Raw genomic sequence first — 18,007 nt, forward strand, 5'->3', positions numbered from 1 at the left:
GTGATATAGAGAGAGAACCACCGCTGCCACAACGGTGTGAAATTGACGCCACTGGCTCAAGGCTCTGAAGTTAAGCAACACCATATTCTTAGTTCTTTCGGTAAAGTCACGTAGAAGGGAAACAATAAAATAATAAAAATATAAAACAATACAATTCTCACGACGTTTCGACTGCAACGCAAGCAATCATCATCAGGTGTGACAAAATTTAATGTTTTATATTTTTATTATTTTATTGTTTCCCTTCTACGTGACTTTACCGAAAGAATCAAGAATATGAATCCCTGCAGTCACGAAAGCTTTAAATCAAAATTTAAGCAACACCCCTTGGCCCAACTGTGCTGGAAAAAAAACATTGATTTGGTTTGTATAATAGCGGACCTCAAAGGTCAGAGCTGTCGAATTTACGACAGCTATGGGACCTTGCCAGAGGAAGAAAGCGATGGCGAGGTTTGGTGGCATCCACAGCACTGGCCATGATGACCTCTTGACCTTGATCTAATTCTTTACTGTGTTTGAACGACTTTTTAAATGCCTTTTACTGCATCAATTTGTTTTACACAATGGAAGTTGTTTTATGTTTCGCTGTACTTATTCAATCCCACATTGCCCTTGCAAATGGGACCTCTGGTCTCAGGAGGCTCTTGCCTAGTTATTTATTTAATCTTAAAGAAAATAGGCAGTAAACACTCAAAAAAATGGGTCAACCATTTCTAAAACTGACTTGGGTTTCAATACCCCTCCAGTAGGAAAGTACTCTCAAGTTAAATTGTTCACTCCCACTCAGTTTTCGAACATGAAGGCCTCCGCATACCGTGTGAGTTGGGGGGATTATTTGACCACACTTCACCATTCCCAATCAGTGTGGTGTAGGCGAGGAGCGTGAGCGTAGTATACAAGAGGTCCTGAGTTCGATCCTGACACTGACTCGTGTAAATTCGTAGTTTGCATGTTCTTCCAGTGGCGGTATGGATTTTTCTCCAGGTCCTCCGGTTTTTCCCTCCACATATAGAAACATGCATTTACAGTATTTGGGTGCGATACATTTCCACGTGATAACCAACTTCATTGAGCTCTCATTAGTGGCCAGATCGCTTCAAAAAAAGAGCTATGTAGCTCTGTGGGCCTCACCTGGTAAAATACAAAGTTTAGCGTGGACCTGGATGTTGCTGTGCTGCCCTCTGCCGCCCACAATGTAGCCCCCCTCTGCGACAGCCCGTGATAAATCTGTTTTGTGCACGGTGATGCGCAGGGTGATCACCCATCCCAAGCGCTTATCCAGGCTCAACCCTGCTTAGGGTCTGATGATATCAGGTGGATTTCCATTCGTTTCGTCATAGACGCAAATCACTCTTTCGCCGATGAAACAAATGCTCCGTGCAATACCAGGTACACGCACACGCGGAAATGCATTACATCTCCGTTAGGGATTCATTTAGCCCACTCTGTATGCACGGGCGAAATTAATGCAAATACAAGTAGATGTTTGGTTACACTTTGTGCAAGTAAGCAGGTACTTTCCGGTTTATGCACAATTAACTATTCATAGAAATTATTAACGTGGCTCGCATGTTAATTTTCAGACATGGTCGGATGACCCAGCATTCCCAGTAAATTCGATACACTCCTGCAAGGCGCCCATGCTGTTCTGGGACGATCACTGAACAGCTCCACCGTCCTTCCCCACTGGTAGAGAATGGACGGCGTCTTGAGACGCAGTCGCACTTAAAGGCATTTTGTAACTCAAATCGCACAGCGTTCTACTTTACGGCGCCACTTAAAAAAAAAACCCCGACATTCACTTGTACCAGAAACTTAACCCGATTTATCCCGTTGAATAATGTTTCCGCATCCGCGAATTGTGCATTCGCGAGCGTTTTAACGAACGCAACCCTCGCAAATGGAGAGGGTTTACTGTATTATTTTTGGTCTCACTTGACCTCCCCCACACGTTTGCTGAATTCACCGATCGTGTGAAAGAAGCGCACCTCCGATTAGCACGGCTGGCTACGTACGGGTGCGAAAGAAGTTCAACATACACACATACGCCGGGGGGAATGGATGTTCACTAACTCCAGGACGGGGGGGTGCGTCTCTCACCACCCTCATGTTGGCCTCCTGCAGCTTCTTGGCCCTCTCCTCGAGCCGCTTGGCAATGGCCACCAGCTCGGCGTTCTTCCTCTTCAGCCGCCGGACCTTGTCCTCGGTGTCCACGCTGCTGCTCTTGCGCTGCCCGCACAAAACGACGGAGCACAGGGCGCGACACGCTCGCTCACTCGCTCGCTCGCTCGAGGCTCCGCGCCGCCCAACTGGCCGCGGACGCGGGCGCGCGGACGCGGGCGGGCGGGCAGCCGTCCGCAGATGCAGGCGCACCGGGGGGCGTGTGCCATCGCGCAGCCGCGCTTTATAAATAGACGAGAGTCGCATACGGACGCACACTCGCACATGTCGACCCGAAAATAACCACGCTCAGCCGATACACGTGCACACACGCGCCGCTGCTCGGGCCTTCGAGCACAGCTGCTGCTGCTGCTGCTGCTGCCGCAACAAGACAAAGATCCCCCGTATAGTTTAAATAGACTTCTGGGACAAGTGTTGTGAGCGAACGCCTACGAAGCCCGGCAAAGCACACGAGGTGGGTGGCCAACACCACGCCCGTTCACCTTTGTCTCCCTCGTGGCGACGTTTACACATCGTACCAGGTACTCATTTGGGGCCGAGTCGACCTAGTGGAGGTTCAGGAGTGGTACAGATAATCATCGCTGGTGTTGGCCATGAGCACGAATGGAACTCGGGTCACCGGCTTTGTAGCACACACACATGCGCACCCTGCTCTTGCGTGGCCCGCGAGGACAGCTGCAGGCATGCAAGCACGTGCGCGTGTTTTAAAATATGCAACTGTAAACATTCTCAATTCAAAACGGGAAAGTAACGCACAAGTATAAATGTGCTGCCACAAGACACTGTTCTAATGCGTGCACGAGCACATTAGTGTTTGGCTTTCCATGATAAAGGGTAGCCTGTTGGCATTAGACAGTTTAATATCAGTCGACATTTTCAGTTCATGCACAATTCGTCATTTTCTGCTGGGAAAATTGAAAATATTTCCAAAGAGAAATGTATTGAAAACGCCCATTGGATGAAATGTTGCTCGCTACACACATGCACTCAACAGGATTCATCTGTTGCCTTTATGAGATGTTTTCTCTTCCCTTGATACTCCAATCTTGTTGCATACAAAGCACCGCAAGGAATGGCAGTGGATCAATCATGGCTGCTGACGATAATACTGAATTCGCACTTTTCCAACGCGACCAGGGGGATATGTATCAATTCATCCCACAGTCAATTTGATGATTGGTCACAATGCTGGGGTCCTTACTCAATAAACAAAACCAACATTGGTCTCATTTGACCTTCCCATTTGTATTGTATTCTCATTTATTCCGTCCCACGTTTCCTATCACTTTCACTTAATTCCCATAAATGTGTCATTTTTTCATAGCACACAATTTGCATACATTAAAATCAATATTTTCTCACACGCCGGATTCTAAGCGTGTATCGTGAGCGTTAGGAATCGATATCAACCGTTGCGTCGCCAAAAGCCTCATGACCGGCACATCTCCTGCCGTCTTTAGCACAAAGCACATGGCTGCAAATATAAACAATTCATCGTCACACATGTCACTGCACGGATGGATGCCGTTAAATGAGTGAATATGTGCAGGTGTAGGTCGCTGAGAGTTCTAGGCACCCCCCCCCCCCCAGCACCCTAGACATTCCGTTTGACGATTTCACTGGGCCAGGAAAAAGGGGCGGGCACGGGGGAAATCAAACCTCCAACCCACATGGGAGGCGTACAGGGATGTCCTTTGGAAGACGGCTGCCATAATCAGGGAAGTCTACACAAAACTGGACCACGTGGTCGCGCATGAAGCCCCATGCCGCGGTCCCATGACCAAGCAAAAATGTGAGCCCGCCCGGGTCTTGAAACTGGGCGAGTCGGCTCAGCGCCGACTGCCCGGCTCGACTCGCGCGGTGCTGCCCGCCGTGCTCGCTTTCACTCGCGTGGCGGTGGGCCAGGAAACCCGAGCTGCCCTGGGGAGTTGACCCCGAGAGGTCGTGGGATCAGCTCAGAAGAGCGACACACGTTTCCCGACGTCCCTCGCTTGAGTCAACTTCAGAGCCGGGCTTTTGTTTTTAAAACGAGAGGACAATAAGTAAACAAAGAAATAGCTTGGGGCAGGGTAGGCTAGCCCAGGCACATTAGACCATGATGTACGGGATTGGGGTGGGTATGGGTACAGAAGTGTGTATGGGTACAGAAGTGGGTATGGGTACGTATGTGGGGTGGGAGACAGTTAGAGGAGCCAAGCTCGCAGAGCTACGCGGCTCTTGAAGCGACGAGACGGAGAAAGGAGCCATGCCAGCCTGTTGCAGAAACGTAGCCACGTTCTGAGACAAATTAACTCGGGGCAGAGGTGGCAGGAGACCAACATTAAGCGCCGTCTGCTGGGAACACCAAAAACACTCAGACCACCACTCCTGGTTGTATCTGCCAACATCCACACATTAACCCAAAGGAATCCTTAGTTTGTTTGTTGGTGGTAGGGGCTGTACGAGGGATTGAAGCCCTCCACACGTGCAGGGTGTAGCCAAGGGAGAGATATCCTGGCACGTGTCCCTGCTGCTGCAGTCTTAAGCCCCCCTTGGACCCACTTAGAGAGGCAAAATTAGAATTGGTAAACAGTCTCTACCAAGAGAGGCTTTGTTGGGATAAGGATGTGCCACTTTCATGTGAAACCCAAACACCGCATTGGATACACGGAGGTGATGACACGAACATGTGACCTGGTGGTCAGATTCTAAATCCTGGTTGTGTCCTTAATTTTTTGAGCCGAGGTTGGTGCCATGCAGCACAGTAACGCGTTACGCTCCTATATATCATTCATTGCGATGAATCGTCAGAATTGAGGAACACAATTTAAGAATCAATTGTTTTTAACACTGTTGTGAATGCAGTGGCCTCTAGTGGTTGGATGGGGTCATGTGAATCCATGACATTCAACGCAAATATTCATTATCATTAGCCATGTTCAATTCACTGCTGGATGAAGGCTTCCAACAGACGTCACAATCTCTCACAGTCCTGCAACGTAACGACAACACCAACAATACACATGCAAAGCTAAACACGTCGATTTCTACACAAGTGATTCAAGGCACGTATCGTGAACGCTGGAACCCAGCGAACACCAATAACATTTTCACTTGTGTTACATTCCAAGATACAGTACACTTATCTCTATACAACAAAGCATACAACTGCAAACATTATTCATCATCACACCTGTCACTGTGCGACTGCACAGACGGGCGGAGTTGCATTCGCATGAACCAACGCGCGTGGAGACGCAGGCACGGAGCGATGCAAACTCCCCCGCATTTATTCGGAGTATTTCCACTGTGGGTGGGTGCGTGGGTAACGCCGTTTCAGGAACCAAACTCCATTCTGCACGACCCAGACGTGCCTACATCGCAGACTTTTGCCTGGAGCTCAGCTGCCACCAGACGTCATCCCATGAGCGCTGTGACCTCCAGAAGTGGAAAAGCGCAACCAGGGAAGAGCTGATGGCTCCCCGATTTGTTTTCGGGTCGCACCGCGTGTTGTTCGGCATAAAGTCCGACGTTTCACTCCACGTGCTTGGAGCTTCTTCAGTTCCTGAACTCGGCTCCCGAGGAAGCTCCTAGCACACGGAGCAAATGCCGGACTTCGTGCCGAACAACACGCGGTACGACCCGAAAACATGTGGGAAAGCCATAGAGTATAGCAGCGAAAGCAACGCAGTAGTAAGGAAGAGCAGACTTATTGATGATCAAACATGGGGGATTGTTTGACCATACTTCACCACGCTGGTCAATGAGGGTTGTAGAAGGGGGAGGTCCAGGTCTACGTCATATAGCACTCATCACTGATGTTAGTCGTGGCTGGGAATTTGACTTAAGGTAAAAGGGTTAAGGTGGCAGGGTTAAGGTGGCAGGGTTCAGGCTGCAGGGTTAAGGCGGCAGGCTGTGTTAACCACTGCATCACCACTCTTGAAAACTAAAAAAGGCAGTCGAAAAATTAAAAACTCGTGATAGAACATCGATCGCTCTTTCCGTTTCAATAAAACTTTTGTTTGATAATGGGCAACTGTTCATCCAGAAACATTCTTCACATGCTATTTCTATCAATCTCCTCAAAGTGTAAAGTGCAGTCCTTCAACTAGAGCAGGAGTGGGGAACCTTTTGTCTGCCAAGGGCCATTTGGATATTTATAACATCATTCGCGGGCCATACAAAATTATCAACTTAAAAATTTGCCCGTTATATTTGGTCAGACATTTAATTAACTCACCCCCAATGTGATGGCTAGAACTGCTTCTCTTTGGCGAGGCGTGTGATGATGTTAGCTGGTATTGATGATGTTGCTACTCGCAACTGCTTTTCCAGGTTTGCTCCTAGATTTATTGAATTTCGAGTCCCGCCTGCGGTTGCCTTGGCAGGGCCAGAGACCAAATGATTTCGTGGGCCTCATACGGCCCGTGGGCCGGACGTTCCCCACCCCTGAACGAGAGTAATGCATTATTCACTCGATCTCTCTGGCTTCTCTATCTCTCTGCTATGACAAATGGACCATTGCCCAAAAGGCCGCATTTATACACATTTATGTTATTGACAACTGTGTTGAGTTTTTTTGTCATTTGTCTTTTGCACCACCGCCAATGCAGCATCGCACCGACAAAAAAACCCCACTACCTTTAAAAGGAGGGCTGATTGATACTCTTTTTTTCGGTGTACCACAAGTTGTTTGAACTCATTTTGACTATATAATCCCTCGTCACAGCCATATCTGAGACACACTTAAAGCGTTTGTGCTTTCGCTACGTTGTCCCCACCTGAAGAAGGACGCTTGTGTTGCGCCCAAAACGTCGTGATTTAATTTAGTTTCCATTTATTTCATTTATTTTTACCTACGTGACTTTACCGACAAAACCAAAGAGTATGAACACGTCCATTAGTACGTGAACAGCACCATCTGCTGGCAATTATTCAAACTTCTCTCGTCGATTGCTGAGATCCTTTACAGTACTTTCATGGCGAACGAGTGGAAAGGACTTGTTGCTTTGCGATGGAAAATAAGAGGCAGCTGTCATCTTAATACTCTGGTCACAACCCTCACGTACTCGGAGCACTACAAGTAAACCGATTATTATTTTTGCAACAAAATGCCAAGATAATATGCGTGGTGAGATGATTCTGTTATGTTCTCTGGGTTTAATGGTGCGGGCGGCACACTTTGCCCCGGGCTAAGCTTCTGTAAGCAAAACTTGTTAAGCTCTGTCAGGGTGGATTGTGGGTAATAATTTAGTAAATAAACAGATAAGCAGCTGTTTCACCTTGTGGTCTTGTTTACTGGGTCTGCAGGACACAGTCTAGATCATCTCGGCTTTGGAGGTGAGCGATTTATTGAGGCCATTCTATAAGCGGTCTACATTTGGAGCGTTTAGACTTTAAGAGTTTGATTCTCAGTCAGTCCCCGTGACTAACACCACTGGAAAACGCTCAACTAGAACGCCCACAGGCTGGTGCAATGAAATGTAATTTAATATCCACGAGGAGTGAGCAGACTCTTGTCTATTGATTAGTTGGAGTTTCTGAATTGCAACGTTTTTAGTCTAACTCTACAGAATGGCAGCCAAAGGAGGGAACACCCAAGAGGATGACCACCGTGGAGATGGAGCAATGGGATCAGCTCACTCACAGGCGTGAGGTTGCAGCGTGGCATCACAGGATGGCGACGACGTGCAGATGCCTTCATCTAGCTGTGGATTGATAATCTACGATGACCGAAATGGGAATCTCCCTCCCAGTTTAAATTTGCAGAGGATGGCATTCAGCATTTGTATCACTTTTAGCCTGGCAACAAACATTAGGAACATGATAATTCGTGAATTTATTTTTTGAAATAAAATTTCTTAGGCTCACAATACCCCAACTGAATCAGGCGGGCAAGGCTCTATTATTTACTACTCAAATACGTTAACGATTTGACAAATGCTATGTTTTCATACCACGAGGTATTGCATGTAAATTGAATTGTGACCTGGAATTGTTATAGGTCATCAAATTGTTATAGGTCATCATCTGAAGGGGGTAAATCATTACACTGCACCTAAACATGTACCAAAATACACTACAGCTGATCCACAAGGTAGATAGTATTCATTTCATTTAGTTACCAATGGTCATAATTGATCATTTACATTCTTTTTTCAATCCACTACTAGTTGAAGGCCTCCTCACACCACGTAAGTTATGGGGGTGTGTGACCATACTTCACCACGCTGATCAGTGCGGATTCATGAAGAGGGAGGGCCCAGGACCAGTTGAGGCACCACTCTCCACTGATGCGGCCGGGAATTGAGCGGAGCGCTCACCGCAGTGCTGCAAACTCTACCCTCGCATGCAGTCACCACCATCATCGGCCATGGCCAATCCACTACTGGATGAAGGCATCCCCAAGCCATCGCCCTCTCTCACGATCCTGCAATGGAATAGTCCACGGGGCACCCGCACACGGGCGGATTCCATCGCTCTGCATCCTCAGGAGACGCCCTATCGGATGAGTCCCGTTCCTTGGCTGTCACTCCGTCAATATTCCTGACCGTCTTTGGCACACACACCCTCACACCGCAGCATACACGAAAGTGCCACGTTGTTTTGCCGGGGAAGGTTTGGGTGGGTGGGTGGGGGGGTCGTGGCGCTCACCAGCAGCGCGTTCTCCTCGCGGAGGGCGCAGCAGGTCTGCTCCAGCTCGTGCAGCTGCCCCCGCAGGCCCTCGTTCTGCCTCGCCAGCGATTCCACATCCCACGCCGCGCCTCCGTTCTGCACGGCGCAAACACCGCGCACGGGCACGCACACACTTCACATCACGTATTCATGGATGTGCGTTGAATTTCTTTCCGCAACGTACGGAGCCAACCGCGGTAATCGTAGGTGCGGGGGAAGGACAACAAAGGAACTAGCGTGAAAGAACATACAGTACATTAAGAAATAAGGTTTAACGATGAAATGTCAACTGCCTTTTTGAGCGAGTTGCAAAGCATTATAGGGATACGTTAATATGTATATATATACATAAAAAAAAACTTTCCGTCTAAAACGTATAGGAAGTAATATCTCCCCCCTGGCTGACCCTCTTCGTCTTCCCAATGCGATGCCCCAACACTTTCCCCCAACACTTTCCCCCAACACTTTCCCACACCCCCAACTTTCAGTTGCCTTCCAGCTACGACCAGGCCAACCATGACCCCTCCTGAACACTCACGCCCGTTCTGTTGCCACCAAAATCACACCACCACTTTTAGAAACACCATTCTTCATCTCTAACCGCGATCATCTTACGTGCAACTTTACAACTGCTGTAAAAGCGCCTTGGAAAAAGTGCTATGTAAATTTCGATCACATTAGAAAAAATAAGATAAGATCTAGCTTTGATGCTGTCGTGGATGTATAACAGTCAGCGCACTGGGCATGCAACCCAGAAGTTGGATTTGAGCTCCCGGCGCGGCTGTTGAAACAACGGAGCAGCTTTCTTAAATCTCCCCCCACCGCCCCCTTCACTGCCTCTGTCCACCCAAAGGTGTTAACGAATTCACCACAGTTAGTCGATCGGCAGGTCGCGTGTGGCAGGATGAAGTGTGGGTAGTCACGAGACATGTGGCCAGCGTGGAAGAGTAGGCCAAATACCCCCAGGAAGGGCTCTATAAAGTTCCCTCGAGTGTGGAGGGCCTGCAAATTTCCCGCTTTGGCATGAGCGAAAAATTGCAGGGCTGCACCTTTATCTTACCGAGACTTCAAAGGGATGACTCCTTAAATATCAACCGTATTTTGATTTGTGATGACCAAGTAAATGTTGGCACGCTAGAGGGGAGATGGGCCGATGTGGTGTGGGAGAACTTGGAGCCAAGTGAATTTGCCGACTTACTGCTACCAGCGGTGTCAAAGGTCGGTCTCTGTGGGGGAAGCTCGTCAAGGAAGCGAATGCAGTCGGAGGCAGTCGCCCTCCAGCAAACGAGCGGAGCAAAAGTTGGCACCGTGGAGACCACAGGTGGTGCATCTGCCAGTCATCTCAGGCAGTTAACTCACACCACCTGGTGACACCCCGTGACACACTCTGCTCGCGAGCCACAAAACGCACCTGGCCTGGCACGAGTGGCGTGGTGACGTTATCGCCACTTCGTGGAAAATGATGGCTGTTGTCTCGTGAGGTCGAGGGCCCTGAATCAAATGAAAGGGTTGTCCTCTGCATCAAGCAGGATGTGATTGGCAATCATGAGGCATGTCCAGTCTGTTTCTATTGATGAACAATTTGAAGTCACAAAGTGATTTCCTGCTGTGAGGCAGTGCTCATCTCCTGTTTACAGCCCTGAGCCAGTGGTGAAAATTCCACATTCATATGACGGGAATGATTGACGGGAATGATTCTCTTCATAGGACAACAACTGTACATATGTATGTTTAACTTTTTCGCACCGTACGTAGCCAAACGTGATAATCGGAGGTGCGGGGAAGGACAGCAGACTAAACACAAAAAGCAGTTCTAAAGATTTGAGTTTCAACTGCTAACTCCACCACAATGATACTCATTGTATTGACCCCATAAGGACGATGTGTCAATCCCCGAACAGGATTTGTCACAGAGGAAATGCTTGAAACGTAATTTATATGAATGAAATGCAGATCATCGTCAGCAATGATCAATCCACTGCTGGATGAAGGCCTCCCCAAGCCGTCACCACCTCTCACGATCCTGCGTATTTACTTGACTTTACCGAATAGAACCAAAGAGTATTTACTTGTATTAATTCCGGGAGAGCAAACTTGGCTCCAAAAAAAAAACCCCAAGGATTTGTCGGTTTCCCATTACAGGTGCGTTCGATTACAATTAACACCCGAGCCACTGGCGCCCAGCCACAGCTCGATAAGCCTCTCCCCAAGCGCACGGCGGTGCTGGGCGCGGTGTGACGAGACGCACGTCACACCGCCAGGCCGCCGGTTTTATCGCTCAATGTCAGCGAGTCTCCAGCGCACAATCGCGGCGGCGCGTGCTGCCGTCACACTGAGCCTCACCGGAGGAGCTATCATTTTAATTCACGAGCAATTCACACGGCCACTGATAAGCAGCGCTTTCCCCGATTCAGCTCTCACGCCAGACTTCACGGTGGTGGAGATCCCAAAATTGCTCCTTTCTGAGAAATCAATGTAGCCCGTCGCCGGCAGACATAAGGTGCTTATCAACGCCGTGTTTAATTGTACGATCACAATCCACGAATGTGTTTAGGTAATTATTATATAATCATAACGGCATGTTCCTGTCACCCCCTGAGTGAGCCAGATTTGTTTTTCACCCTGAGGCTTGCGAGGCTGATGCTTGAGCAGCAGCAGTTACCATAGAAACAGGTGGATTGGAAAAAAGCATACGCAAGTGAACGGCATCGTTCGAAATGTTAAGAAAAGTAGCTGGGCCTGGGCAGGCCACGTCGCTCGAAGGTAATGACGGGCGATGGATGGGACTGTTGACAGAATCGCAACCGAATGAACACACGACTGACATAATTACCACCGTGGAGATGGAGTGATGAGATCAGGAGTGAGATGGATTGAGGTATCGTAGGACCGTCGGAAACGATGACAGTGTTGGGAGACCTTCATCCAGCTGAGGACAGAGCTAAACCGATGCCGAGGACGATGGTGATGAAGAGACTGATGATGATGACGATGATGATACCAGCCTTACTCGCAGGAAGCCAGGCTGAATGAGGATAGGACTGCCATGCTTCCCGGCAGCGCCGTCCACACTCCACCGCACATCCACCGTGCTGAACGTCGCGCTGAAGCTCTGAAGCTTCTGGTTCTGTAACATCGCGGCGGGGCCCGGCACTCCGCACGGCGGCCGCCACACGGTTCTCCGCACGGCCAAATGAAACGCAACGCAGCCCACAGCTTCAGCTGCCGCCAAACTTTCGATGGTGGTGGCAAAAACCAGCGCGCGTTCTGTAGATCCGCGCGTCCTCTCAGCTTTGTCCGGTCGTAAACGAGCACCAAGGTGCTGCTGTTGGTGCCAAACAAACACGCACGCGGCCCCCACCCACCGTCTCCCATCGCCACCCCCACCCTCCTACCGAGCTCAGCCACACTGCCCGCCTAACGCTCCCCTCCTACTATGTATACACGCTCACCCAGCCACCCACCACGCGCACACACTCAAGCAGACGGGGAGGGCAAGTTACCGCTGTGACCGGGCTTCCAGTCAAAAGCACCTCGGGCTCGACCCCTACAATCCATCAACATCATCATCGTCGCCACAACCACCATCAAGCACCACCACCACCACCACCACACTGACTCTCATTCCTTCGGTCACCGATGCACACGCTCATCTTATCACGAGCAGCATCAGCCGTAAGATGTGAAAAATCCCAGCGGTGACAGAAGGGCACAGCGAGCACGACGCGTGCCATCGTACGGGGCGACAAACTGAATCGGGGAGCACCGCACGGCACCAATGCTTCTTCCGTCGCAGAGCTCGGTCCTATTCCGGAAGGCGCCGAGCAACGAGTCTCAGCCCCACGCCACTTCGTGCCCAGGTGGCACAAAGAGTGCGGAATGCCAGAGCGTGTTGGAGCACGCCCAGCAGTGCATCAAGACCACCACTGTTTGCTCCGTCTCCACGGGAAACGCCCCGGGTCGTTGTTTTGACTCTGGGCATTGGGCATTTAGTGTTTTGTAGAGTGGATCAGGTCGGATTTCTGAGCGGGCGCGCGCGTGCACGCGTGCGTGCGCGTGGTGGACGTTTGCGTTGAAGTGTTAAAAAGGGGCTGACAACAAAAACAGGTGCGATTAGTAAGGCAACACCACCACTGTTGGCATTCTTAGAGTAATGGATTCGCTCAGAGGCCGGCAAAAAGTGCCATGCCAGGTGGACAGTTTTTTCATCAGAAAAAAAAAGACCAAACTTACTTTACAGATATTGGGTGGATAATGTCGATAACGTGCAACCCACTTCGCTTGAATATTTTTTTTAAATTAGTTGCAAATGTCATTAAAGTTTGCAGTAGGAAGATGGCCATACGACTATGAAGGGAATGCAAACTTCAGCACGTGCTAAGCTTGGAGTTAACACAGAGACGCAAATTCTTCGTTTCCATGACCACTGGGAACTGGACTCTGCTGGCCCAGGAATGGTCCAATTCCTGCACAGGAACAACACTCGGGCAGGGCTCCGAATCAGAGGTCGACCTAGAATCTAGACCTAGAAACTTCCCGGAGGGGAGAGGTGTGGTTCCAGAATTGCAAGCTTTTTAAACAAGGCCATACATTAATCTATTTTAAACGATGTAACTATTTTTTTTCACAGGGTAACGCACTTTGAGCTGTACAGCTCTTTTTCAGAAGCGTCCTGGCCACAAATGATAGTTCATCGAAGTGGCTTATCATGTAAAAAGTTAAAGCAGCCAAATATTCTAAACGCATGTGGAGGGAAAAACCGGAGGACCCGGAGAAAATTCTACTCGACCACGGGGAGAGGCATGCAAACTCCAAATATACAGCAGCAGGCATCAGTGTCGGTATCGAACCGACGACCTCCTGCATACCAGGCGAGATAGGTAATATCTCGCCACCGTGGCAATTTATTTTCTCTGGTAAATGTTTATAAAATTCTTATTTTATATTTTCTGCAAGAGGAGGGGGGGGGTCAAAAGGAAATCACTCCAATCGCCCCCCCCCCGCCCAGATTCACCACTGGTCCAGACAGCACGAGGGCATTGTGAACGATCGGCGAACAGTGAAGAGAGTTGGGAGGTGGCGTAGGGACCTGGAAAAGTCTGGAATAGCTGCTGAAAAGCTGATCACCCCGAGCTATAAGTGCTCTGATACGTGTGGCATTGTCTTTGTACTGTTCGCCTTGTGGCGTTCCCTGGTCCGACACTGGTGGTGACACGAGGCCACAAAGAAGGCTGTCTCTGGTGTAGTCCAATCAGTTTCAAAGACAATGGATATATTAATTATCATCAGAGCATGTTTTGTTTGCATGTTCACCACAAGTACGTGTGGTTAATTGGTTAATGCAGACTTGATTCCTTGCAAAAGGATTCTATTTGTTGTTGGAACATCTTAACACCTTTTTTTCATTGCCAGAAAGAATAAAACCTATTCTTCTTTTTCATACTTTGATACTAGCAAAAAGGTCTCATGATGTAGCTGGAGACAGCCAAGCTGCAGGTGGACCGAGGACGCTGGGGGTAATTGGGAGGGACGGAGGAGCGCGGCGGAGTGTAAGACGCGCATCGGAAACCTGCGTGAGTCTTGAAAAGGCCAAGAGCAGCCAGGCGTGGTACCAGTCCCTCTCCACTTGGCGTGCGCTGCCACGGAATGATTGCTTGCTCGGAGAACATGTCTACAACCGTGCTCCTGTGCATTAGAGCGAAGCCACTTTAGGATCGTCGCTATGTGCTGGAGGTGGCCGGGTGGCTTAGGCGTCAAAGCGCTGAACCGGCACCGCTCAAATCATGGGTTTGAATCCAGGCGGTCAGCCTGTGATTAAACCGGGAGATTCGAGTATGGCAAGTTGATGGGCACAGATATCTGTAAAAAAGGTTTAATTAAATTTGTTTTTACACTTCATTCAGCTAAATTCGAATTAAATATATTGGATTGTCTACCAAGCAATAAATATTACTGTCAGTAGCAGGGTGAGTGGAAAAGTGCTGCCCCCTAGTGTGAGAACGAGATCACTTGAAAGAATCTCAGAAGCGAGTGGTTCAGATTTCCGATTCAGCCGATGTCCCCAACACGGGGGGTTGGGGTTGCACTGCTCTGCAAGAGTTTCTCTCGGCTTAATCGTCTCAAGGCATTTACACCGTGATATAAATCACGCATAAAGATGACTCGATGATTGGTATGTAACTTATCACCAGCACGATTCGAGGTCATGATTCAATCCACGGTTCGATAATTTTTTATCTCATTCATAACGACTCGTCCGCATCATTTCTACATGCTTTTTGTCTTGTTTGTAAAGCTGTGTTCACGCCATACCATGAATGTTGCATCAGCATATTACTTCTCTATTTATCTACATTTTAAATAAATTATGCTCACATACGTGATTAATTTCACCGCCCGTGCTACCACCGGGCCATGTATCGTGCACAGGAGCAGACTTTGTGGCCCCATCTCCACAGCGGACGTTCCTCTCGGGCACGGCCTCTGCTTTGGCTGCCACTCCATTGTTTTTGTTGACCACCATCCATTGCCCTCCTCTTGTGACAATTTCCCACCCAAGTCCCCTTACCACGCTTAACAGTCGGTATGATGTCCTTAGTTTGCATTATGTTCTCTAATCCGAGTGTTCCTCTTTCTGTCTTTGTGTAATACGGCGCTATTAAGTACGTAATTCTATGATAATCCATTGGGGGCGGAGGGGGTAAAACAGCCCTTCGATTGATAGCGATGCTGTAGTATTGGTAGAAGTATGGCAGCCCTATCATACGTGTTGTGTCAGTGATTCTGAGACGAGGTTCGTAGGAGGCACCTTCTTTCTTAACAACGTTCACGGTCTCGTCCACACACTCTGCACAGTCGCTTAGCCTGGCCTGTACACAACACTAGCCGTCTAACACTGACGGCGCTGACCGAGACACTCAACAACATCCTGCAGCGTAATATCTAGCGAAGATGGCAGCGAAGACGGCAACAGGACGACAGCGACGATAAGACGAGTCCCCTCCCAGAACCGGCAGCCACGAGCTCCCGCTCTCAGCTCCTTTCATCCTACCAGCACGGCCTGGCCCCGCCCTGACAGCGCCTCCCTTCTCGAACCTACTAGCAGGTTCCAGGGGCCTCCAGATGGGGTCGTCCGTGACCCTTGCCCTAGTTCCTCCGCTCTGCCAACACAACCCGTGCACACGCTCACCGGCGTGTGTACTTGTCTGTCCACCACAGTTGCCGCTGCTGTCCACCAGCTGGCGACACTACATATGTGTGTGTTGGTGATGCATTTCTTTCGCACTATACGTAGCCAACCGTGCTAATCCAGAGGTCACCGATTCGATTCATTACCCCAGTGTGGCATTTGAGCTTTTAAATTCGACTTCCCTGCCACCCCCGCCCGCCCGCCCGCCCACCCGCCCACCCCGTCTTTGTCCACCCAGCAGGATAAATGGTGACACCACAGTCGACGATAGATTGTATTTGGTGGGGTCAAATCTGGGTATTACCACATCTTCCAAAGATGTCTGGCCAGCATGAAAGAGCAGGCCAAAGTATCCTAGGAGAAGGGCTTTCTGGAGCTCCCTCTGATGGAGTCCACACCGACAAAAGTCGAAGGGGCCTCCAATTGCACTGCTGCTCCGTTACGCGGTGACTTTTACCACAACGCTCAAAAGAAAACACCCGATTCTTAAGTCGAATCGCTACGATCCATTGAACCGCCAAGGGGGGGGGAGGGGGTGAATCGTTACACCTTTGACAGACAGACAAAAGCAAGCAAGACAACATTGTAAACGAGGGGGATGCAGGGATCGGCCAAAAGCACCAAGGATAACAGGGCAGACGAAGGCAGCGCGGGAGATCAGTCGAATAGTTCGACAGATGTACGGAGCAGACCCCCTCGTACAACAAGCTGCTGCGATGGCATCTCTATGTTGGCATGAACACAAACGGGCTCTGCCAAACGCAAAGGCGATGCTCACAAGATTAGAGCGGAGTGCACAATTAAACAGAGCGCGCAATGGAGGGGGAGGGAGCAGCCTGGGGGGGGGGGGGTGGGGGGTGGTTGGCGTTCTACGCGCTTCCATTATAAAAAAATTATTAATAATTATAACGCACCACAACGGCACGATCAATAGCAACGAGGCTTCGTGAGGCACAACTCCACCGTCATTGTTTTATTGTCTAAATTCGATAAAAACGTGAACGCCTAAAAAAAACCGCAGCAGCAGCAGTAGCGGCGGCTCGCAAACACAAAGAGGTCGGGCTCTCAGCCGACGGCGGCGCTGGCGACGCTGGCGGCGGTGCAGTCGCGTGGACCTGAGCTGAATCGGAACGAGGGTGGGGAACGGCCTCGTGGATTGCCTGCGAGAGCCGCTGGCAGTGATGGAGTGGTGGTGGTGGGGGGGGTGTAATCGGGGTTTGGTGCTGTGAGACGGCCTTCGGCTACCACGGCCCCCACTGTATGAATAACAATAGTAATTAATTCTCAGTCCTAGCTGTATGTATGCTGAACTCCTTTTGCACCGTACGTAGCCAACCGTGCCGATAGGAGGTGCGGGGGAACGACACCAAACTAAACACATACAGCAGCTCTAAAGAAATGAGTTCGTTTTCAATCTAGATTTAAAATCTTGACTTAAAGCTTTCGCGACTGCAGGAATTCATATTCTTTGGGTCTTTAAAAGTCGATAGTACCAGTGGGTTCTTAATATCGGAAGGAAGAGCCTTCCAGACGGCCGCAGAAGAGAATTTGGAAGCGTGTGTTCCGGCGAGCGTCTTTGTTCGATGGCTAGACAAGAAGCCGCTGCGAGGATGAAGACATCTTCACGCCCAGTCAGTCATGGGGGGGTTGGGGGTTGTGTTGACCAAACTTCACCACGCTTTTCACTGCGGGTTGATGAAGATGTGATGTGAGGAATCCCATGACCGGTTTCAGATACCGCTCGCTGCTGATGTTAGCCATCGCCAGGTATTGACTTCGGCTTGTCGGGTTCATATAGTCCAGTGCCCTAACCACTGCATTCTCGATTTAATTTCTCACCAAATATTTTCACCGTCGTGCCTCGGCTGCAGTACGTTGAAGGCGCGTGATATCCAAAGCCATAGAGAGATGCATACTGAATGTATTGTGGGCCACGTGCAGAAATATATTCCGGGTCACCGCCCTAACTCAAATTCAGCCCTG

General features: G+C 49.5%; 1 protein-coding gene across 6 annotated transcripts in view; it reads right to left on the bottom strand.

The window, feature by feature from the left end:
* Window positions 1-18,007, bottom strand: part of LOC116939069 (RIMS-binding protein 2-like) — a 143,944-nt gene that overhangs the window by 111,752 nt on the left and 14,185 nt on the right. For 4 of the 6 annotated variants that reach the window (XM_032946969.2, XM_032946973.2, XM_032946970.2 and 1 more), the window contains exons 1-3: window positions 11,846-12,158; window positions 8,815-8,931; window positions 2,101-2,229 (exon numbers count right to left, since the gene is read on the bottom strand). In XM_032946969.2, the coding sequence (XP_032802860.2) occupies window positions 2,101-2,229; window positions 8,815-8,931; window positions 11,846-11,971 (372 nt within the window). In that variant the 5' untranslated portion in view covers window positions 11,972-12,158. Of the gene's footprint in view, window positions 1-2,100; window positions 2,230-8,814; window positions 8,932-11,845; window positions 12,159-18,007 lie in introns of those variants that run through there. The other 2 variants (XM_032946971.2, XM_032946972.2) reach the window with 1 other exon arrangement.

This window comes from Petromyzon marinus, chromosome 5 (assembly GCF_048934315.1).
Source record: "Petromyzon marinus isolate PM22_M1 ecotype Great Lakes invasive population chromosome 5, UKy_Petmar_22M1.pri1.0, whole genome shotgun sequence".
NCBI classification, from domain to species: Eukaryota; Metazoa; Chordata; class Hyperoartia; order Petromyzontiformes; family Petromyzontidae; genus Petromyzon; species Petromyzon marinus.